This window comes from Pristiophorus japonicus, chromosome 9 (assembly GCF_044704955.1).
Source record: "Pristiophorus japonicus isolate sPriJap1 chromosome 9, sPriJap1.hap1, whole genome shotgun sequence".
In the NCBI taxonomy this organism is placed as follows: domain Eukaryota; kingdom Metazoa; phylum Chordata; class Chondrichthyes; family Pristiophoridae; genus Pristiophorus; species Pristiophorus japonicus.
Genome location: NC_091985.1, coordinates 213,514,757 through 213,538,971, shown reverse-complemented (window position 1 = coordinate 213,538,971; position 24,215 = coordinate 213,514,757). Strand labels below are relative to the sequence as shown.

At 43.2% G+C, this 24,215-nt stretch overlaps 1 protein-coding gene and 1 pseudogene across 7 annotated transcripts in view; both read left to right on the top strand.

Moving 5' to 3' along the window:
• LOC139274114 (zinc finger protein 585A-like) overlaps nt 1-24,215 on the top strand; it is a 452,513-nt pseudogene that overhangs the window by 280,528 nt on the left and 147,770 nt on the right.
• LOC139273619 (uncharacterized) overlaps nt 9,707-24,215 on the top strand; it is a 41,246-nt gene continuing 26,737 nt past the window's right edge. For 5 of the 7 annotated variants that reach the window (XR_011595253.1, XM_070890579.1, XM_070890576.1 and 2 more), the window contains exons 1-2: nt 9,707-9,886; nt 12,020-12,131. Coding sequence is in view for 6 of the 7 variants with exons in the window: in XM_070890579.1 (XP_070746680.1) it covers nt 9,772-9,886; nt 12,020-12,131 (227 nt within the window). In the remaining variant the exon portion in view is untranslated. Of the gene's footprint in view, nt 9,887-10,136; nt 10,336-12,019; nt 12,132-24,215 lie in introns of those variants that run through there. The other 2 variants (XM_070890574.1, XM_070890575.1) reach the window with 2 other exon arrangements.

The following is a 24,215-nucleotide window of genomic DNA, read 5'->3' as shown; positions in this document are numbered from 1 at the left end:
GAAATTTAGAACTCAGCAGAGGAGGACAAAGGGTTTGATTAGGACAGGGAAAATGGAGTACGAGAAGAAGCTTGCAGGGAACATTAAGGCGGATTGCAAAAGTTTCTATAGGTATGTAAAGAGAAAAAGGTTGGTGAAGACAAACGTAGGTCCCCTGCAGTCAGAATCAGGGGAAGTCATAACGGGGAACAAAGAAATGGCGGATCAATTGAACAAGTACTTTGGTTCGGTATTCACTAAGGAGGATACAAACAACCTTCCGGATATAAAAGGGGTCAGAGGGTCTAGTAAGGAAGAGGAACTGAGGGAAATCTTTATTAGTCGGGAAATTGTGTTGGGGAAATTGATGGGATTGAAGGCAGATAAATCCCCAGGGCCTGATGGCCTGCATCCTAGAGTACTTAAGGAGGTGGCCTTGGAAATAGCGGATGCATTGACAGTCATTTTCCAACATTCCATTGACTCTGGATCAGTTCCTATGGAGTGGAGGGTAGCCAATGTAACCCCACTTTTTAAAAAAGGAGGGAGAGAGAAAACAGGGAATTATAGACCGGTCAGCCTGACCTCAGTAGTGGGTAAAATGATGGAATCAATTATTAAGGATGTCATAGCAGTGCATCTGGAAAATGGTGACATGATAGGTCCAAGTCAGCATGGATTTGTGAAAGGGAAATCATGCTTGACAAATCTTCTGGAATTTTTTGAGGATGTTTCCAGTAAAGTGGACAAAGGAGAACCAGTTGATGTGGTATATTTGGACTTTCAGAAGGCTTTCGACAAGGTCCCACACAAGAGATTAATGTGCAAAGTTAAAGCACATGGGATTGGAGGTAGTGTGCTGACGTGGATTGAGAACTGGTTGTCAGACAGGAAGCAAAGAGTAGGAGTAAACGGGTACTTTTCAGAATGGCAGGCAGTGACTAGTGGAGTGCCGCAAGGTTCTGTGCTGGGGCCCCAGCTGTTTACATTGTACATTAATGATTTAGACGAGGGGATTAAATGCAGTATCTCCAAATTTGCGGATGATACTAAGTTGGGTGGCAGTGTGAGCTGCGAGGAGGATGCTATTAGGCTGCAGAGTGACTTGGATAGGTTAGGTGAGTGGGCAAATGCATGGCAGATGAAGTATAATGTGGATAAATGTGAGGTTATCCACTTTGGTGGTAAAAACAGAGAGACAGACTATTATCTGAATGGTGACAGATTAGGAAAAGGGAAGGTGCAACGAGACCTGGGTGTCATGGTACATCAGTCATTGAAGGTTGGCATGCAGGTACAGCAGGCGGTTAAGAAAGCAAATGGCATGTTGGCCTTCATAGCGAGGGGATTTGAATACAGGGGCAGGGAGGTGTTGCTACAGTTGTACAGGGCCTTGGTGAGGCCACACCTGGAGTATTGTGTACAGTTTTGGTCTCCTAACTTGAGGAAGGACATTCTTGCTATTGAGGGAGTGCAGCGAAGGTTCACCAGACTGATTCCCGGGATGGCGGGACTGACCTATCAAGAAAGATTGGATCAATTGGGCTTGTATTCACTGGAGTTCAGAAGAATGAGAGGGGACCTCATAGAAACGTTTAAAATTCTGACGGGTTTAGACAGGTTAGATGCAGAAAGAATGTTCCCAATGTTGGGGAAGTCCAGAACCAGGGGTCACAGTCTGAGGATAAGGGGTAAGCCATTTAGGACCGAGATGAGGAGAAACTTCTTCACCCAGAGAGTGGTGAACCTGTGGAATTCTCTACCACAGAAAGTAGTTGAGGCCAATTCACTAAATATATTCAAAAGGGAGTTAGATGAAGTCCTTACTACTCGGGGGATCAAGGGTTATGGCGAGAAAGCAGGAAGGGGGTACTGAAGTTTCATGTTCAGCCATGAACTCATTGAATGGCGGTGCAGGCTAGAAGGGCTGAATGGCCTGCTCCTGCACCTATTTTCTATGTTTCTATGTTTCTATGAATCTGCTTCCACCAATCTTTCAGGCAGTTCATCTTAGATCATAACACAATGCTGTCGAAGCAACTATTTACTTGGGTCACCTGTTTTTTTTTGCCAATTATCTTAAATCTGTATCCTTATGTTGATGACATTTCGGCCACTAGAAACAGTTTCTCCTTATTTATTCTTTAGAATCGCCTGATAATTTTAAACACCTCTATTAGTATCTCACCTGATCGTTCTCTACACCAAGTAGAACCACCCAGTTTCTCTAGTATCGCCACATAACTAAATTCATTCATTCCTGGTACCATTCTTGTATATCTCCTTTGCATGCATTCTATGGTCCCTAAAATGTGGGCACCAGAACTGGCCACAATACTCCTGAGTCCAATGCAGTGTTTTTGAAGAGATTAGCATATGCCTTGGTTTTGTACTCCATGCCTCTCTTTATAAAGCCAAGGATCCAGTGTGCCTTTTTAACAGGCTTCTCAAATTGCCCTGCCACCTTCAAAGACCTGTGTACATAAATCCTCAGGTTGCTTTCTTTCTTCACCCACTTTAAGTTATATGTACCATGTAGTTTAAATTGCCTCTCTGCATTCTTACCAGCCAAAGAAATCAATTCACACTTTTCCACGTTAAATGTTACTGCTGCATGTCTGTCCACTTTAGCAGCCTGTCTATGACCTATTTAAGTATATTATAAACCTCCTCACACTAGGTTTGATAGAGTTCCGTATCATCTGTGAACATTGATATCCTGCTGTCACTTGTATACCATGTCCAGGTCATATATGTATCAAAATTAGCAGTGGTCTCAACAGCAAACCATGGGGGACACTGCATACTTCCCTCCAGTCTGAATAAGAACTTTCAACCCTACTCACTGTTTTCTGTTCCATAGCCGATTTCTTATCCACGCAGTGATGCCACTGTCTCTTTAATCCCATGGGCTTCAATATTGCTCGCAAGTCTATTATGGGGTACTTTATCAAGCACCTTTTGACTATCCATATACATAGCATCAACAGCAGTATCCCCGTCCACTCTTCCTGTCTTAATTTCGAGCATTAAATCTGATATCTATGTCCTATCGTTGCAGCCTCTTGAACAAAATAGGAAATCCCATCTATTTACTCAGTACAATAATTAAAAAAAATAATTTTAAACATCTCTATCAAATTCCCCCATGCTATCGCTGCAATAACCTTCCTAATGTGTGGAGCCCAAAACGGCATGATGTTCTCAACTGTTATGTACAGAATTACTTTTATGTTGTACATCTGTGTATACAACTGTACTTTTATAATCTACAGCTGTTCCGTAAATCCCAGTAATCCATTCGTTATTATGGCCATTTCCAGTTGAGGATCTGCTTTTACGGTCATCTGGACATTCCCTTGCACCCGCAATCCCTTTACTCTTCCACGTCGCCCAGATTGCTCTTTAACAGAGTAATTAATATCAAATCATTTACAAACATTCCAGCTCATATTTACTGATACCGTGTTTCACATGATCTTTTATTCTTATTTTAATATGCAGCAATCTCTCTCGGCCATTATTCATTTTTTTTCTAAAAGGACAGGATGTACGCTTTTCAGACTGCACCTGGGGACCATGTGGGTGTGTGGGGAATGGGAATTAATTAATGGTTTACCATTACACAGCGATTATCGCTGTAGATGCAGTGCCAGCCGTGGCACTGTGTTAGAAATAGCGATTTTAAGTTAGCAGGATGTCGTTTCAATCCCCACTCCAGAGACTTCAACACACTATCTAGTGGACGGGAGACTGTCCGAAGTGAAGTTAACTCGATGCCCCCTTTGACCTCTTGGCTGGAGTTAAATATCCCATGGAACTATTGTGAAGAACAGCAGTTGAGTTCTGCCCCCATGTCTTCAGCAATAGAATTAAAACAGATTATCTGATCATTATCACATTGTGGGAATATGCTTATGCAAATTGGCTGCCACATTTACTGCACAACGTCAGTAACGCACCTCAAAATTAATTAATTGACTGTAAAATTCTTTAGGATGTCCTGAGCTCGTCCAAGGCGCTCCATCAATGCAAGTCTTCCTTTGATAAGCATAGAGTACAAAGCTGCTCTCGGACCGATCAAACAGTGAGCATTTATTGAATGGTGATGTGACTGAGGAGAGCGCGTACACTGAGCGCTGTGAAGCAGCAGCCAAATCAACAGAGGGATGAGCTACATCGTCCAATCAACTTGACGCTTCTGGCTCTAACGCTGCAGCTGTGAGGTGCTCCATTCAGGATTGATCCTGGGTATTGACCTTATTTCTGGTTACTCATGCACAAAGGTAGCATCCACGCCTGGAGCGGGGTAGAAAGAAGCCACGTGGACGTGATCCACGGTCAGAGAACACGACCCCGAGAAAATTGCAAGGATAATTCACACTGTTAAAGTTTTAGAGGTGTTGCAAGAACATGCTGGCCGAGGAAAAGACCAGCTGGCCCATCAATCCTGAGTGCACATGCTTGTAGCATCAGTACTTTCTAGCTCAAAGTCATCATCGCAGTCCCTCGGAGTTGAGGATGACTTGCTTCCACTATAAAATTGAGTTCTCAGGTGACTGAGGATTCCAATGCGGGATTACGGTCTCTGTCACAGGTGGGGCAGACAGTGGTTGAAGGAAAGGGTGGATGCGGAGCCTGGGTTGACGCAGGCTCCTTCCGCTGATTATGCTTCTTTTCTGCTTGTTCTCGGCGATGGGACTCGAGATGCTCAGTGCCGTTCCGGATGCTCTTCCTCCATTTTGGGTGTTCCTGGGCCAGGGAGTCCCAGGAGTCGGTGGGGATGTTGCACTTTCTAAAGAGGCTTTGAGCGTGTCCTTGAGGTGTTTCCTCTAGACACCTGGGGCTCGTTTGCTGTGTCGAAGCTCTGCATAGAGCGCTTGCTTTGGGAGTCTCGTGTCGGGCATGCAGATGATGTGGCCCGCCCAACGGAGCTGATAGAGCATAGTCAATGCTTCGATGCTGGGGATGGTGGCCTGAGCGAGAACATTGACGTTGGTGCATCTGTCCTGCAGGGGCATTTGCAGGATCTTGCGGAGGCAGCACTGGTGGTACTTGTCCAGCGATTTGAGGTGTCTGCTGTATATAGTCTGAGCTGTATAGGATGCAGTTTTCACTACTGCCCTGTGGACCATGAGATTGGTGCCGGATTTGAGATCCTATTCTTCAAAAAGTCTCTTCCTCCGGCGACTGAAGGCTGCACTGACATACTGAAGGCAGTTGTGGACCTCAGCATCAATGTCTGTTCTTGCTGACAATAAGATGGTCCACGTTGCCCAAGGCTGCGCTGTTGATGTTGATAATCGGGTGGTAGTACTGTGTGGTGGAATCAGGTTGGTAAAGGTCCTTTGTCTCACAAATGTTTAGCGTGAGACCCTTGCTCTCGTACGCCTCGGTGAAGGTGTTGATGATGGCATGGATTTCGCCCTCCAAGTGTGTGCAGATGGAAGCGTCATCTGCATACAATAGTCCAATGACAGAGGATGGGACACCTAAGGATGTGGCCTGGAGGCGGCGGAAGTTGAACAGATTCCCATCTGTTCTATAATTTAGCTCCACTCTGGTGGGGAGCTTGTCAAGAGTGAGATGTAGCATTGCAGCAAGGATGATTGAACAGATCATTGGTGTGATGATGCAGCCTTGCTTAACCTTGGCCTGGACTTCGATTGGGTCTATAGTGGATCCATTGGTCAGGATCACAGCTTGCATGACTTCGTGGAGCAGACGGAGGAAGGTGAAAATTTTTGAGGGCAGCCAAAACAGAGGAGGATGCTCAATAATTCCTCATAGTTGAAAGTGTCAAAGGCTTTGTGAGGTCAAAGAAGGCCATATACAAGGGTTGGTGCTGGTCCCTGGATTTCTCTTTTAGTTGCCACGTGGTGAAAATCATGGCTGTTGTATCCTTAGTGGACTGAATCCGCATTGCAATTCTGGGAAGAGTTCTTCAGCCACAGGGAAAATACGATTGAGGAGGATTCTTGCAATGACTTTCCCTGTGGCCGACAGCAGGGAGATTCCTCTGCAGATACTGCAGTCGGACTTGTCCCCTTTTTTGAAGATGATCACGACCTCAATGTGATCTCCTGAGAGTGGCAAAATACTTGGAAGAAACAGGGCCAATCATAAGAACATAAGAACATAAGAATTAGGAACAGGAGTAGGCCATCTTGCACCTCGAGCCTGCTCCGCCATTTAACAAGATCATGGCTGATCTGGCCGTGGACTCAGCTCCACTTACCCGCCCTCTCCCCATAACCCTTAATTCCCTTATTGGTTAAAAATCTATCTATCTGTGACTTGAATACATTCAATGAGCTAGCCTCAACTGTTTCCTTGGGCAGAGAATTCTACAGATTCACAACCCTCTGGGAGCAGAAATTCCTTCTCAACTCGGTTTTAAATTGGCTCCCCCGTATTTTGAGGCTGTGCCCCCTAGTTCTAGTCTCCCCGACCAGTGGAAACAACCTATCTGCCTCTATCTTGTCTATCCCTTTCATTATTTTAAATGTTTCTATAAGATCACCCCTCATCCTTCTGAACTCCAACGAGTAAAGACCCAGTCTACTCAATCTATCATCATAAGGTAACCCCCTCATCTCCGGAATCAGTCTAGTGAATCGTTTCTGTACCCCCTCCAAAGCTAGTATATCCTTCCTTAAGTAAGATGACCAAAACTGCATGCAGTACTCCAGGTGCGGCCTCACCAATACCCTATACAGTTGCAGAAGGACCTCCCTGCTATTGTACTCCATCCCTCTCGCAATGGAGGCCAACATTCCATTCGCCTTCCTGATTACCTGTTGCACCTGCAAACTAACTTTTTGGGATTCATGCACAAGGACCCCCAGGTCCCTCTGCACCACAGCATGTTGTAATTTCTCCCCATTCATATAATATTCCCTTTTACTGTTTTTTTTCCCAAGGTGGATGTCCTCACACTTTCCGACATTGTATTCTGTCTGCCAAACCTTAGCCCGTTTGCTTAACCTATCTAAATCTCTATGCAGCCTCTCTGTGTCCTCTACACAACCCGCTTTCCCACTAATCTTTGTGTCATCTGCAAGTTTTGTTACACTACACTCTGTACCCTCTTCCAGGTCATCTATGTATATTGGTCCCAGCAACGATCCCTGTGGCACACCACTAACCACCGATTTCCAACCCGAAAAGGACCCATTTATCCCGACTCTCTGCTTTCTGTTCGCCAGCCAATTCTCTAGCCATGCTAATGCATTTTCACTGACTCCGCGTACATTTATCTTCTGCAGTAACCTTTTGTGTGGCACCTTATCGAATGCCTTTTGAAAATCTAAATACACCACATCCATCGGTACACCTCTATCCACCATGCTGATTATATCCTCAAAGAATTCCAGTAAATTAGTTAAACATGATTTCCCCTTCATGAATCCATGCTGCGTCTGCTTAATTGCTCTATTCATATCTAGATGTCCCGCTATTTCTTTCTTAATGATAGTTTCAAGCATTTTTCCCACTACAGATGTTAAACTAACCGGCCTATAGTTACCTACCTTTTGTCTGCCCCCTTTTTTAAACAGAGGCGTTACATTAGCTGCTTTCCAATCGGCTGGTACCTCCCCAGAGTCCAGAGAATTTTGGTAGATTATAACGAATGCATCTGCTATAACTTCCACCATCTCCTTTAATACCCTGGGATGCATTTCATCAGGACCAGGGGACTTGTCTACCTTGAGTCCCATTAGCCTGCCCAGCACTACCCCCCTAGTGATAGTGATTGTCTCAAGGTCCTCCCTTCCCACATTCCTGTGACCAGCAATTTCAGGCATGGTTTCTGTGTCTTCCATTGTGAAGACCGAAGCAAAATAATTATTTAAGGTCTCAGCCATTTCCACATTTCCCATTATTAAATCTCCCTTCTCATCTTCTTAGGGACCAACATTTACTTTAGTCACTCTTTTCCATTTTATATATCTGTAAATGCTTTTACTATCCGTTTTTATGTTTTGCGCAAGTTTACCTTTGTAATCTATCTTCCCTTTCTTTATTGCTTTCTTAGTCATCCTTTGCTGTCGTTTAAAATGTTCCCAATCTTCTATTTTCCCATTAACCGTGGCCACCTTATACGCATTGGTTTTTAATCAAACAGAAAAACCTTCCGACCCCCTCAGATGATCAATACCATTCCAGTAGATCACATTGTCTATGCATACGTTAACTGTTAATCTATTTATATTTGATATGAGACGACCTCTGGCCCAGCCAAGACCAGTCCAACTCTCAGTTGAAAATGAGCAGAGAGTCAGCACACCGCACAAACTGGTAGTGCAAACAAAATGAGCACTACTGTCTGGCCAGCCTATTCCTACTGTTGTGTAATTTAAATAGTTGTCCCCTGGTTCTCCCCAATCTCTCAAACACAAATAAGCTATCTCATCGACAACCTAACATGGCGTTCATTATGTTATATACCTCTCAGGTCGCCTCGAAGAGTGTGAGCCCTGTAGAGTAAGGCAAGGTACTACGGGTTGCAATCAAGATTTATCTTAAGCAGGTTTCATGGTACAGAGAGATAAAGGACTATAAGCTTGGACCATGAGTCAGTTCTTCACACTTGTGTTGACTGATTCCTGAATTCATATTCTGGGTCGGGGTGGATGGAAGATGGTTGAATCATTTAAGGAGCAGTTAGAGACAGTGATGGGATTGTGGAATCGCAATGGATTGATCTGCTCGATGTTCTAAAAGTCCTGCCTCATCCGTACTTACCTGAGCGAACTCGGCCTTCGCTAGAGTATGGAGCACACAAGGAAGAGTTGGGACATTAACTAGAGGATCGCTAGCCAATGGAACTAAGTAGTTAGCAAGGGGCTTCATTATCACTAGGTAATGAATAAGACAGCGCCTCTAAGGATTAGCCATATTTATGTTATAGTTTGATCGGAAGTAGTTGTTGTTTTAGACATAAGAACATAAGAATTAAGAGCAGGAGTAGGCCATTTGGCCCCTCGAGCCTGCTCCACCACTCAAGTAGACCGCGGCTAATATTCTACCTCAACTCAACTGCACTATCCCCATATCCCTTGATTTCATTAATATCAAAAATCCTATCTATCTCTGTTTTGAACATAGTCGAAGATTTAGCCTCCACAGCCCTCTGGGGTGGAGAATGCCAAAGATTTACCACCCTTTGAGTGAAGAAGTTTCTCCCCATCTCAGTCCTAAATGGTCGACTGCTTATTCTGAGACCCGTGGTTCTAGACTCCAGAGTCAGAGGATACATCCTCCCTGCATCTACCCTGTTAAGCTCTGTAAGAATGTTTTATATTTCAGAGGACTGAGCTACATTAATAGAATAAAAAGGTGTACATGGAAGGGTTGTTCATGAATTATAGTTTAGCTATTTGATTAGACACTGAGAGATTAAACATATCTTCAAATGTAATTAGTTACTGAGTTAGGTATGGCCATGGCAGAGTAATAAATGTTTGATTAAAACTAACATTAAACAGAACATTGAGACCTTAACAACAGATTCCGTTTTAATTACTTCAATTAAACAGAGCACCAAGGGTGTTGACCCCAACTCAATGCTGGTTTGGGGTGGGCAGCGATTTAAAGGTCCTGTTGGACCAGGGCCCAAAGTGATTGAACTGATGATGTGAGCAGGTTCGCACATATGGTCTGTCACTCACACATAGACTTAACATTCCTCCTGCGTTACATAACGTGTCAGCATTATGGTCTTGTCAGCTATGAGCCTGCTTGTCCCAGGTCAGGTTGAAGGAGTCTGCGGAGCTCCCAGCACAGACAATGTCAGGAAGCCTGAGGCTGCGATCCTCTTCGAATCCCTTTGAGAGTGTGAGCCTCTCCATTAATGAGAAGATCCTCAGGGAATGTCACTTGCTGTACACGGACACAAAGCACGGTAAGACATTGACGGCAAGCATTTTAGGGACAGCATTGAGATATATTTTCAACTCATATTTACTGCACACGGTCCCCGCGTATATGAAAGTTAGCAACTGACAGCTTTATTTCGGTGTTGCTGAGTCACTCGCTCTCGGGTTTCACTCAGCCTGAGTTGGCACCAATTCAACTGCTGAAGTTGCGTTCAGCAGGACCTTGACAGAAGTCGCTCTCACAGCTGTCTCTGGGGAAAAAAATTATTTCAAAAATTGTACATATATCTATAATGCTTCATATATATTTATATGAAGCATTATAGATATATGTATGTTATACATATATTTGAAACGCAAGCTCTATGGTTTACTCCAGTTTTAAGAATTCACGTTACTTAAATTACATTGGATCCATCTGGTCTGGGCGCAGCAGAGCAGCAGAAAGAAGAAGGAGCGGAGTGAGATTTACAGAGTAAGGACATATTCGTACGATTTACAGAGTGAGGAAATTTGAATGATTTTAACAGTGAAGGAATTGGAATGTGATTTGCAGAGTGAGGGAATGGGAGTGAGGTGTACAAATTGAGGGAATGGGAATAGGTTTACAGATTGAGGGAATGGGAGTGAGGCTAAATGAGTGAGGAAATGAGAGTGAGATTTACAGATTGAGGGAATGGGAGTGAGGTTTACAGATTGAGGGAATGGGAGTGAAGTTTAAAGAGTGAGGGAATGGGAGTGAGATTTATAGAGTGAGGGAATTGGAATGAAATTTACAGATTAAAGGAATGGGAGTGAGGTTTACAGATTGAGGGAATGGGAGTGAGGTTTAATGAGTGAGGAAATGAGAGTGAGATTTACAGAGTGAGGGGATAAGAGTGATGTTTAGAGATTGAGGGAATGGGAAAGAGGTTTACAGATCGAGGGAATGGAAGTGAGGTTTAATGAGTGAGGGAACGGGAGTGAGATTTATGGAGTGAGGGATTGGGGAAAATATTTCCTGATTGAGGGAATGGAGGTGAGAATTTCTGAACGAAGGGCTGATATTTTCAGAATAGGGGAATGGGACTGAGATTTATACAGTGACGGGATGGGTGTACTATTTGAAGATGGCGGGAATTGGAGTGCGATTTAGAGTGTGAGAGAATGTGAATGAGAGTGAGACTCGCAGAGTGAGAGAATATCAATGCCAGTGATAGAATGAGGGAATGGGAATGAGATTTCCAGACTGCGGCAATGGGATTGCGATTTGCAGAGTGAGGGAATGGGGGTGATAGTTATAGAGTGAGGAAATGGGAGTGAGATTTTTTTGAGTGATGGAATGCGAATGATATTTGAAGAATGCGAGAATGGGAGTGATCTTTACTGAGTGAGTGAATGGGATTGAGATTTACTGAGTGGGGGAATGAGAATTAAATTTACGGAAGTGGGGGCCTGAATGTTATCCTTTGTGCAAGAAGTGATTGAGAGGCAAACCAGATAACTATGGACCAGTCCATCTATCGTTTCGTTGGCTGACTTCAACCAGTTTATTTCAAAATTGACTTCATTCGAAAGGAAAATCGGACGGACTGCAAAGTGGGCTGGTGATTCACTGTCGCATATTTTGTGCTACTGCCCAGGGTGAATTGATTCCCCACCTACTTTACCTCTCCCTATCTGGGAGTAATTGTAATTTGATGCGATGCTGTACCATGGTGATATAAAACTAGATGCGCATTATACACCATGTCAGATTCTCCTTTTCTGGAAGTCAGTGAAAGGGAAATTAGGCCAGGGATAATAATGGGCGTCCAATTTACAGCGTCCGTTTTACTCCATCGCCCAAAGTTAAAGTTGATCCCTCTTTGATTTTTCTCACAATCAAGGTCTCATGTATATTAAGCAGGCTAATTTAATATCGCTACCTTCCCCGTCCCACTATCATTATCTGGGGGTACTTTAGCTTCTGTAAAATGGGGAACATCGAATTGGCCTTCCATTGAGTTCAATGAGACACAAAATCGGGCGTGGTATAAAATGGAAGACTTATTGGATATGTCCCCTTTTACACCATCGCCCTGGGTTAAAATTCCGCCTCTCTGTCACTTTAACGTAGACCCAACCCACAATGTTACTGTTTGGAATGAGATCACGAGTGACCTTTCTGCTGTTGACAGGACTGGTAGCCATTGCCAACCAGCTGGGACTCTGCCTCTTGGCTCCAAGGAAGAAGATCACGGTGATGCTGATGGGAAACCATTCGGCTGGCAAGAGCTCCTTTATCAACTGGTGAGCTTGCCATTTTCTGTTTTACACTCGGGACGTTGGCGACACTAGCAATGATGCATTTATTCCCAGACTAGTTGTCTTGAAGGGTAGGTGTGAGACTGGAGTTATGTGTAGACCAAAACAGATAGGAGTTAATCAAAGACAACCAGCACGGATTTCTGAAATATAAGTCATAGAAACATAGACATAGAAACATAGAAAATAGGTGCAGGAGCAGGCCATTCAGCCCTTCTAGCCTGCACCGCCATTCAATGAGTTCATGGCTGAACATGAAACTTCAGTACCCCCTTCCTGCTTTCTCGCCATACCCCTTGATCCCCGAGTAGTAAGGACTTCATCTAACTCCCTTTTGAATATATTTAGTGAATTGGCCTCAACTACTTTCTGTGGTAGAGAATTCCACAGGTTCACCACTCTCTGGGTGAAGAAGTTTCTCCTCATCTCGGTCCTAAATGGCTTACCCCTTATCCTTAGACTGTGACCCCTGGTTCTGGACTTCCCCAACATTGGGAACATTCTTCCTGCATCTAACCTGTCTAAACCCGTCAGAATTTTAAACGTTTCTATGAGGTCCCCTCTCATTCTTCTGAACTCCAGTGAATACAAGCCCAGTTGATCCAGTCTTTCTTGATAGGTCAGTCCCACCATCCCGGGAATCAGTCTGGTGAATCTTCGCTGCACTCCCTCAATAGCAAGAATGTCCTTCCTCAAGTTAGGAGATCAAAACTGTACACAATACTCCAGGTGTGGCCTCACCAAGGCCCTGTACAACTGTAGCAACACCTCCCTGCCCCTGTACTCAAATCCCCTCGCTATGAAGGCCAACATGCCATTTGCTTTCTTAACCACCTGCTGTACCTGCATGCCAACCTTCAATGACTGATGTACCATGACACCCAGGTCTCGTTGCACCTTCCCTTTTCCTAATCTGTCACCATTCAGATAATAGTCTGTCTCTCTGTTTTTACCACCAAAGTGGATAACCTCACATTTATCCACATTATACTTCATCTGCCATGCATTTGCCCACTCACCTAACCTATCCAAGTCACTCTGCAGCCTCATAGCATCCTCCTCGCAGCTCACACTGCCACCCAACTTAGTGTCATCCGCAAATTTGGAGATACTACATTTAATCCCATCATCTAAATCATTAATGTACAATGTAAACAGCTGGGGCCCCAGCACAGAACCTTGCGGAACCCCACTAGTCACTGCCTGCCATTCTGAAAAGTACCCATTTACTCCTACTCTTTGCTTCCTGTCTGACAACCAGTTCTCAATCCACGTCAGCACACTACCCCCAATTCTATGTGCTTTAACTTTGCACATTAATCTCTTGTGTGGGACCTTGTCGAAAGCCTTCTGAAAGTCCAAATATACCACATCAACTGATTCTCCTTTGTCATGTTTGACAAAGGTAGTAGAATTTTTTGAAACAGCGACCAATTGGAATAATAAAAGCACTGATCAATTTGAATAATAGATGTAAATAAAAATATATATGAATTTTACCAAAATATTTGACAAATCGTCTCAAAAGAAGCTTGTTATGGAAAAAAAATCAGGAATATCGTATGAAAAACTATGGCATGACAGGTATAACATTCGTTGACAAAGAGGAAACAAGAATTGGGAATTTAACCACTCTCTCCCAGCAAGAACAGTGCAGAGGAGAGTTTAAAATGTAAAAATCTGGTACCCAGTTCCAATCCGCTGCTTGCTGAATACTACACTGGATTGTCTAGCTCCCGTGACATAAAGGCCAACATTCCAATAATGCTTTGATTGTGTACCTGTCTGCTACATTTAATGATGTGTGTGCATGGACACTGAAATATTTCTACAGTTCCCAGTTTCTCATGATATGGAAAATATTCGAAATGATCTTTTTTGGATCCTGCATGGATGTCCTCAAACTTCTCTGTTTGAGATCCGTTTGCCACTGCTTTTCCAATCACTTAAACTGTTTTCCATACATTGGAAATTCCTGCTGCAATCTGCAATAATCACTGTGACTCCCAACTAAGTACAAATTTAGAATATGCAAATTTCTATTTTTTTATCAAATAATTGAAAACTATAGCGAGAAGCTGAGGAACCAGAATAAATGACAGCCCGTTTCACATCGCACCAATCAGACAATTTATAATTGATCCCTACTCTCTGTCTCCTAGTCTCCAATCAATTTCCAACCCATATCACCACGTTTTCTCCAGTTCCACACACTTTCATTTTTGCTATTATTTCTTGTACATAACCTTATCAAATGCCTTTTAGAAATACATATAAACAACATCCATAGGCACTCTTTTCTCTACCAGGCTGGCGACCATCTGAAAAAAATCAACTAGATTACTATTCCCTCCATATTTTTTATATCCCAGAAAGTCTAATTCTATTTTCCTGACGGGTAGCCACAGGAATTAATAGTCCTGCTTTTCACGGGACTAACTAATTTCATTTGGTAATGTTGGGGAGAGTTTAAACTAAAAAGGCAGGGGGATGGGAATCTATGCAGGGAGGCAGAGGGAAGTAAAAAGGGGGCAGAAGCAAAATGTAGGAAGGATGAAAGCAAGAGTGGAGGGCAGAGAAATCAAGGGCAAAAATCAAAAAGGGCCACATTACAACATCATTCTAAAAGGACAAAAAGTGTTAAAAAAGCAAGCCTGAATACTCTGACTCTCAATGCAAGGAGTATGCGTAATAAGGTGGATGAATTGACTGCGCAGCAGATAGCTTTTAACAGATATGATGTAATTGGGATTGCGGAGACATGGCTCCAAGGAAACCAAGGCTGGGAACTCAACATCCAGGTGTATTCAATATTCAGGAAGGACAGACAGGAAGGAAAAGGAGGTGGAGTAGCTTTAATGGTTAAAGAGGAGATTAATGCAATGTAAGGAAGGACATTAGTGTGGTTGATTTGGAATCTATATCGGTAGAACTGCGAAACACCAAAGAGCAGAAAACATGAGTGGGATTTGTGTACAGACCACCAAACCATAGCAGGGTGGTTGGGGATGGCATCAAACAGGAAATTAGGGATGCGTGTAATAAGGGTACAGCAGTTATCATGGGTGACTTTAATCTGCACATTGATTGGGTGAACCAAACTGGTAGCAATACTATGGAGGAGGATTCCCTGGAGTGTGTAAGTGATGGTTTTCTAGACCAATATGTCGAGCAACCAACTAGAGAACAGGCCATCCTAGACTGGGTCTTGTGTAACGAGAGGGGATTAATTAGCAATCTGGTCGTGCTTACTCTTGGCCCTTGGGGAAGACTGACCATAATATTCTTAATTAAGATGGAGAGTAACACAGATAATTCAAAGACTAGGATCCTGAATTTAAAGAAAGGAAACTTCGATGGTATGAGACGTGAATTGGCTAGGATAGACTGGCGAATGATACTTAAAGGGTTGACGGTGGATAGGCAATGGCAGAGATTTAAATATCACATGGATGAACTACAACAATTGTACATCCTGTGTGGGAAAGGAATAAAAAAGGGAACGTGGCTCAACCGTGGCTAACAAGGGAAATTAGGGAAAGTGTTAAATCCAAGAATGAGGCATATACATTGGCCAGGAAAAGCAGCAAACCTGAGGAGTGCGAAAAATTTGCAATTCAGCGAGGAAGACTAAGAGTTTAATTAGGAGGGGGGAAAGAGAGTATGAGAGTAAGCTTGCAGCGAACATAAAAACTGACAGCAAAAGCTTCTACAGATATGCGAAGAGAAAAAGATTAGTGAACAGTAATGTAGGTCCCTTGCAGGCAGAATCAGGGGAATTCATAATGGGGAACAAGGAAATGGCAGACCAATTGAACAAATACTTTGGTTCTGTCTTCACTAAGGATGACACGAATAACCTCCCGAAAATACTAGGGGGACGGAGGGTCTAGCGAGAAGGGGGAACTGAGGGAAATCCTTATTAGTCAGGAAATGGTGTTAGGGAAATTAAAGGAACTGATGGCCGATAAATCCCCAGAGCCTGATAGTCTGAATCCTAGAGTATTTAAGGAAGTGGCCCTAGAAATAGTGAATGCATCGGTAGTCATTTTCCAACATTCTTTAGACTCTGGTTCAGTTCCTATGGATTGGATGGTTTTCTCCGTCACACTATTTAAAAAAGATGGGACGGAGAAAAAAAGGAATTATAGACTGGTTAGCCTGACATCGGTAGTGGGGAAAATATTGGAATCAATTATTAAAGATGAAAAAGCAGAGCAGTTGGAAAGCAGTGACAGGATCGGTCCAAGTCAACATGGATTTATGCAACGGAAATCATGCTTGACAAATCTTCTAGAATTTTTTGAGGATGTAACTAGTAGAGTGGACAGTGGGGAGAATCAGTGGATGTGGTGTATTTAGACTTTCAAAAGGCTTTTGACAAGGTCCCACACAAGAGATTAGTGTGCAAAATTAAAGGACATGGTATTGGGGGTAATGTATTGACGTGGATAGAGAACTGGCTGGCAAATAGGAAGCAAAGAGTGGGAATAAACGGGTCCTTTTCAGAATGTCAAGTTAATGACTATTGGGGTGCCGCAGGGTTCAGTGCTGGGACCTCAGCTATTTACAATATACATTAATGATTTAGACGAAGGAATTGAATGTAATATCTCCAAGATTGCAGTTGACACTAAGCTGGGTGGCTGTGTGAGCTGTGAGGAGGATTCTAGGAGGCTTCAGGGGGACAGGTTAGGTGAATGGACATATGCATGGCAAATGAAGTATAATATGGATAAGTGTGAGGTTATCCACTTTGGTGGCAAAAACAGGAAGACAGGTTATTATCTGAATGGTGACAGATTAGTAAAAGGGGAGATACATCGAGATCTGGGTGTCATGGTACATCAGTCATTGAAGGTCGGCGTGCAGGTACAGCAGGCAGTAAAGAAGGCAAACGACATGCTGGCCTTCATAGCGAGGGGATTTGAGTATAGGAGCAGGGAGATCTTACTGCAATGATACAGGGTCTTGGTGAGACTACACCTTGAGTATTGTGTGCAGTTTTGGTCTGCTACTATGAGGAAGGACATTCTTGTTATTGACAGAGTGCAGCTAAGGTTCATCAGACTGATTCCCGCGATGGCCGAACTGACATATAAAGAAAGACTGGATCGACTGGGCCTATATTCACTGTAATTTAGAAGAATGGGAGGGGATCTCATAGAAACATATAAAATTCTGACGGGATTGGACAGGTTAGATGCAGGAAGAATGTTCCCGATGTTGGGAAAGTCCAGAACCAGGGGTCACGGTCTAAGGATAAGGGGTAAGCCATTTAGGACCGAGATGAGAAGAAACTTCTTCACTCAGAGAATTGTGAACCTGTGGAATTCTCTACCACAGAAGTTGTTGACGCCAGTTCGTTAGCTATATTCAAAAGGGAGTTAGATGTGACCCTTACGGCTAAAGAGATCAAGTGGTATGGAGAGAAAGCAGGAATGGGGTACTGAAGTTGCATGATCAGCCATGATCATATTGAATGGTGGTGCAGGCTCGAAGGGCCGTATTGCCTACTCCTGCACCTACTTTCTATGTTTCTCTGTTTCTATCTCTAACATTCGCATGAATAGAGGTTTATAACATAGTGTCATTTTGTCATATTCTTACCAAGCTCTGCATAAAGATGATATTCAATATAGCCAGTTTATTATTTTTGTAATTGGCTTCACGTTGATTCCACTCATTACCATTTCACTGACTATTGAAAACAATGTCTCACCATTTTTCTTACCACTGCAATTTGTAGTCTTCAAGACCTCTATCAGGTCATCCCTCAGTCTTCTCAGCTCCAGTGGGAACTGCATTGCCCTATCAAGTATACCTTGAAAACGGTAACACCTCATCCCTGAAACATTATAGCAGATCTAAGATGAACCGTGTCCATTTATTTTTCATTCTTCCTTCAAAAATCTGAACTCAAAAATCCAACTGCAGCATAATTCACGTATTTAAGCAATTTCACATTACCACCTCGATTTTTTACTCTATCGCCAGAAATTTATTGCAGCCGAGTGGTAAAAGCCAAAGGACATTTCTGGATGTATCCATCAAGACACAAAGCAATAATTCTATCTAATTGTTCATGCATAACCTTTTGCACTGTCACCTCTAATGACCTCTGCATCTACACATCAGAAAATGTCTGCTTCTCTGTTCCATTTAATATGTTTATTTAAGATATGTATCCTTCCCCCGAATTTATTTCCAAAGTTTAAAGTGTTTCTACGTTGAATGATATCTGTGGTCAATAAGAGCAGTCCAAGCACACAGTTCTGTGGAACTGCAGTCATCATGCATTTCGATTTTGGTTTCCCATACTACATCTTTGCACCGGGTCACAGTTCCCTTAAGTGGCATTTTCCTGTCTATATATCTCTTAGGTGGTACATTATCAAAGGGCATCTTCCACCCTCCTTAAATATGTGCTCATCCAAAACTCCGCTGCCAATATCTTGACTACAACCAAGTCCCGTTCACCCAGCACGCATGTGCTCACTGACTACATTGGCTCCGGGTCCAGCAATGCCTCAGTTTTAAAATTCTCATTTTTGTTTTCAAATAACTACGTGCCCCCCCCCGCCCCCCAACTATATAACCTCCTCCATCTCTCCAAACCTTCGCCAACTTTGTGTGCCTCCAATATTGCCATCCTACTCCAACATTGGTGGTCGTTCCTTTAGCTACCTTGGCACGAAGCTCAGGAATTCCCTCTCTAAGCCTCGCCACCTCGCTACTTCTCTTTCCTCATTTAAGATGCTCCTTAACACCTACCTCTTTGACCAAGCTTTTGGTCATCTGTCCTGGTATCTCCATCTGTGGCTTGATGTCAAACTTTGATTGATAATGCTCTTGTGAGGTACCTTGGGACGTTTTGTTACGTTGAAGGAACTATGTGAATGCAACTTGTTATTTTTACTTAAAGTCTTCTTTAAGCGGAATATTTGAAATAATTTTGACATATTTTGGCACAGGTATAGACGAAGTCAGATACGAATATAAGAAATAGGAGCAGGAGTAGGCCATTTGGCCCCTCGAGCATGCTCCGCCATTCAATAAGATCATGGCTGATCCGATCATGGACGCAGCTCCACTTCCCTTCCCGCTCCCCACAACCCTTTACTCCCTTATCGCTTAAAAATCTATCTATCTCCACCTTAAATATATTCAATGACCCAGCCTCCACATCTCTCTGCGGCAGAGCATCCCATAGATTTACAACCCTCTGAGAGAAAAACTATCTCCTCATCTCAGTTTTAAATGGGCGGTCCCTTATTCTATGTCCCCTAGTTCTAGTTTCGCCTATGAGTGGAAATATCCTCTCTGCATCCACCTTGGTGAGCCCCGTCATTATCTTGTAAGTTTTACTAAGATCACCGCTCAGTCTTCTGAACTCCAATGTGTATAGGCCCAACCTACGCAACCTATCCTCATGAGTGAACCCCCTCATCTCCGGAATCAACCTAGTTAACCTTCTCTGAAGAGCCTCCAATGCAGGTATATTTTTCCTTAAATATGGAGAACGAAATTGTATGCCGTACTCCAGATGTGGTCTCACCAATATCCTATACAATTGTAGCAGTATTTCTCTGCTTTTATACTCTATCCACCTTGCAATAAAGATCAGCAGTCCATTTGCCTTCCTGACATTCCATTTGCCTTCCTGGTGAAGCGTGTTTATAGGCTACTGGTCTTCTGTACTACATACGGATTAGGGCATGGTTCCTCTGAGGAGTACAGCCAGAACCAAGTCCATGGCACCACAGGTGGCTCAGCTGTAAAAGGGGGTGTAGGAAGATCGGGAACGCAAAAGTGATAGGAGATTCTATAATTACGGGAACAGACAAGCTTTTCATCAGCCGCATAAGTAATTCCACGATGGTGTATTGGCTCTCTGCTACCAATGTCAAGGAGTCCCAGAACGGCTGCAGAGCATTCTGAGGGGGAGGGGGAGCAGACAGAAGTCGTACTCTATATTAGTATCAACGAAATAGGTTGAAAGAGGGATGAGGTCCTATGGGCAGATTTGAGGGTGCGAGGAACGAGATGAAAAAAGCAGCACCTCAAAGATAGTAATCTCCGAATTACTTCTGGTGCCACAAGCTAGTACCTGGAGAGCAGCTGAATGCGTGGCTGGAGAGATGGTGCAGGAGAGAGGACGTTAATTCCCTGGCCGTTAGGACCGGTTCTGGTGGAGGTGGGACCTGTACAGGCCCAACAGGTTGCACTTCAACAGAACTGGGACCAATATCCTCGCTTGGAAGGTGGGGGGGGGGGTTGCTAATACTGTTGAGTAAGGTTGCAACTAATTTGGCAAGGGCAGGGGACCAGAATGTAGCATTAGAAAGGAGAAACGAGGTGCACAAAGGATTGGGAGGGTCAGATAGCACTAGGCTAAGAAATAGTAAGGTATTAGGTGGGGGTCAGACTAAGAGAGAATAAAAGAAGGTCTAAGGCAGGTTTACAATGCATGTGTGTAAACGCACAAAGTGTGGTAAATAAGGTTGGTGAGCTGCAGGTACAAATATGAGGTGATGGTGTTTTAACATAAGAATTTGGAGCAGGAGTAGGCCATTTGGCCCCTTGAGCCTGCTCCATCATTTAATAAGATCATGGCTGATCTGGTCTTGGGCTGAACTCTACTTCCCTGCTTTCTCACCATAATCCTTCACTCTCTTTGCAATCACAAATCTGTCTATCTCCAACATAAATATGGTCAATAACCGTTCCTCCGCAGCTCTCTGGGGCAGAGAATTCCACAGATTATCAACCCTCTGAGAGAACAAATTCCTTCTCATCTCAGTTTTAAATTAGCGACCCATTATTCTTAAACTATGCTCCCTAGTTCTGGATTGCCCCACGAGTGGAAACGTCCTCTCCGCATCGACCTTGTCAAGCCCCCTCAGTACCTAATGCTTCAATAAGATCACCTCTCATTCTTCTAATCTCCATTGAGTATAGACCCAACCTACTCATCTGTACTTCATAAGTCGACCTCCTTTTCTCTGGAATCAACCTAGTGCACCTTCTCTGAGCTGCCTCCAATGCAAGTATATCCTTCCATACATTCCTTATGATTCCTTCAAGTATTTTAGTTATTACTGATGCTAAACTGAGGGGCCTATAGCTACCCGGCTCTGCCTTGTCACCTTTATTTTTTTTTAAATGCAACTTCATTAGCCTCCTTCCAATCTGGTGGAACCATTCCAGAATGCAGGAAGCTATTAAAAATACAATTCAAGGATTCGCATAGCACTTGTTCCATTTCCCGGAGGACCCTCAGGCGGATAGAATCCTGCATGGCTGCTATTTTCAAGCTCTTAATAATTTCTAAAACAATATGTTCTTCAATATAATGTTACTAACAAAACCAGTATTATTCAATTCTAATATCCAAGCATCATCTTGAAGGATGAAAACTGAAGCAAAGTACTCATTTAATATTTCCACCACTGCTCATGAGCCCTTTTTAATCTGTCCTTGAACATCTTTCAGTGGCCCAATACACTCTTTGTTAGTCTCTGACTCTTCACATAACTAAAAAAGCTCTTCCCATTACTGCCACAGTTGTCTGCAATCCATTTTCCATTCGACATTTTGCTGATCTAATAGCAGCATTCGGGTTTTTTTAGTTGTTCCTCGTATTCAACCCATTTATTTCAGTATTAAATGTTTTTAATTTAAAGAATCATAGAAAGATAAAAACATAGAAAATAGGTGCAGGAGTAGGCCATTCGGCCCTTCGAGCCTGCACCACCATTCAATATGATTATGGCTGATCATGCAACTTCAGTACCCCATTCCTGCTTTCTTCCCATACCCCTTGATCCCTTTAGCCGTAAGGGTCACATCTAACTCCCTTTTGAATATATCTAACGAACTGGCCTCAACAACTTTCTGTGGTAGAGAATTCCACAGGTTCACAATTCTCCAAGTGAAGTAGTTTCTCCTCATCTCGGCCCTAAATGGCTTACCCCTTATCCTTAGACCGTGACCCCTGGTTCTGGACTTCCCCAACATCGGGGACATTCTTCCTGCATCTAACATGTCCAATCCCGTCAGAATTTTATATGTTTCTATGAAAGCCCCTCTCATGCTTCTAAATTCCAGTGAATATATCCTTGTCAATCTAGTCTTTCTTCATATGTCAGTCCTGCCATCCCAGGAATCAGTGTGGTGAACCTTCACTGCACTCCCTCAATAGGAAGAATGGCCTTGCTCAGATTAGAAGACCAAAACAGTACACAATATTCAAGGTGTGGCCTCACCAAGGCCCTGTACAACTGCAGTTAGACCTCCCTTATGCTCAAATCCTCTCGCTATGAAGACCAACATGCCATTTGCCTTCTTCACCACCTGCCGTACCTGAATGCCAACTCTTAATGACTGATGTACCATGACACCCAGGTCTCGTTGCAGCTCCACTCTTCCTAATCTGTCACCATTCAGATAATAACCTGCCTTGCAGTTTTATCTACCAAAGTGGATAAAACCTCACATTTATCTACATTAAACTGCATCTGCCATGCTTTTGCCCATTCACCTAACCTGGCCAAGTCACCCTGCAGCCACTTAGCATCCTCCTCACAGCTCATAATGCCACCCAGCTTAATGTCATCTGCAAAATTTGGAGATATTACATGCAATTCCTTCATCTAAATCATGAATGTATATTATAAATAGCTGGGGTCCCAGCACTGAACCTTGTGGTACCCCACATCACTGCCTGCCATTCTGAAAAGGGGGGGCGTGATAGATTTCATGTTGAGAATACAAGTGGAAACCAAGCGGAACATAAAAAGTTCAGAGAGGAAGTAAATAAGGAAATAAAAGGGGCAAAGAGAGAGTATGAGATAGATTGACAGCTGACATAAAAGGGAACAAAAAGTCTTCTATAGGTATATAAATAATAAACGGATAGTAAGAGGAGGATTGGGGCCAATTTGGGACCAAAAATTAAACCTACGACAGAGGGAACGGCTAAGGTCCTAAATGACTACCTTGCATCGGTCTTTACCAAGGACAAAGTTACTGCGAAAGTCAGAGTGAAATGTGTGATAGTTGAGATACTGGAAGCGATAACAAATGATAACGAGGATGTACAAGAAAGGCTGGCTGTACTTAAAGTGGATAAGCCACCAGTACCGGACGGAATGCATCTTAGGATGCTGAGGGGGTAAGGGTGGAAATAGCGGAGGTATTGGCGATAATCTTCCAATCCTCCTTAGAGACCAGAGGACTGGAGAATTGCAAATTTTACGATCTTATTCAAAAAAGTGTGTAAGGATAAACCCAGCAACTACAGACCAGTCAGTTTAACCACGGTAGTGGAGAAGCTTTGAGAAACGATATTGCAGGACAAAACAAACAGTCACTTGGACAAGTGTGGATTAATTAAAGAAAGCCAGCATTGATTTGTCAAAGGCAAATTGTGTTGAACTAATGTGATTAATTTTTTTGATAAGTTAAGAGAGAGTGTCGATGATGGCGATGGGGTTGATCTGGTGTATGTGGAATTCCAAAAGGCTTTAGATGAAGTGCCACATAATAGGCTTGCCAGCAGAGCTGAAGCCCATGGAATAAAATGAATAGTGTCTGCATGGATGCGAAATTGGCTGTGTGACAGGGATCAGACTGTTGTCGTCAACGGTTGTTTTTTTGGATTGGAGGAAGGTGTACAGTGGTGTTACCAATGGTTGGTACAAGCACCACTGCTTTTCAAGATATATATTAATGATTTGGACTTGGGTGTACAGGACACAATTTTGAAATTTTCAGATGCTTGGTAGTATAGTGAACTGTGAAGAGGATGGTGATAGACTTCAAGAGGACATTGACAGGTTGGTAGAATGGACGGACACATGGCAGATGAAATTTAACGCAGAAAAGTGCAAAGTGATACACTTTGGAAGGAAGAATGAGGGAAGGCAATATAAACTAAAGGATAACATTCTAAAGGGGCTGAATGAATATAGAGACCTGGGATATATCTGCACAAATTGTTGAAGATAGCAGGGCAGGTTGAGAAAGCGGTTAAAAAAGCAGACGGGGTCCTGGGCTTCATAAGTA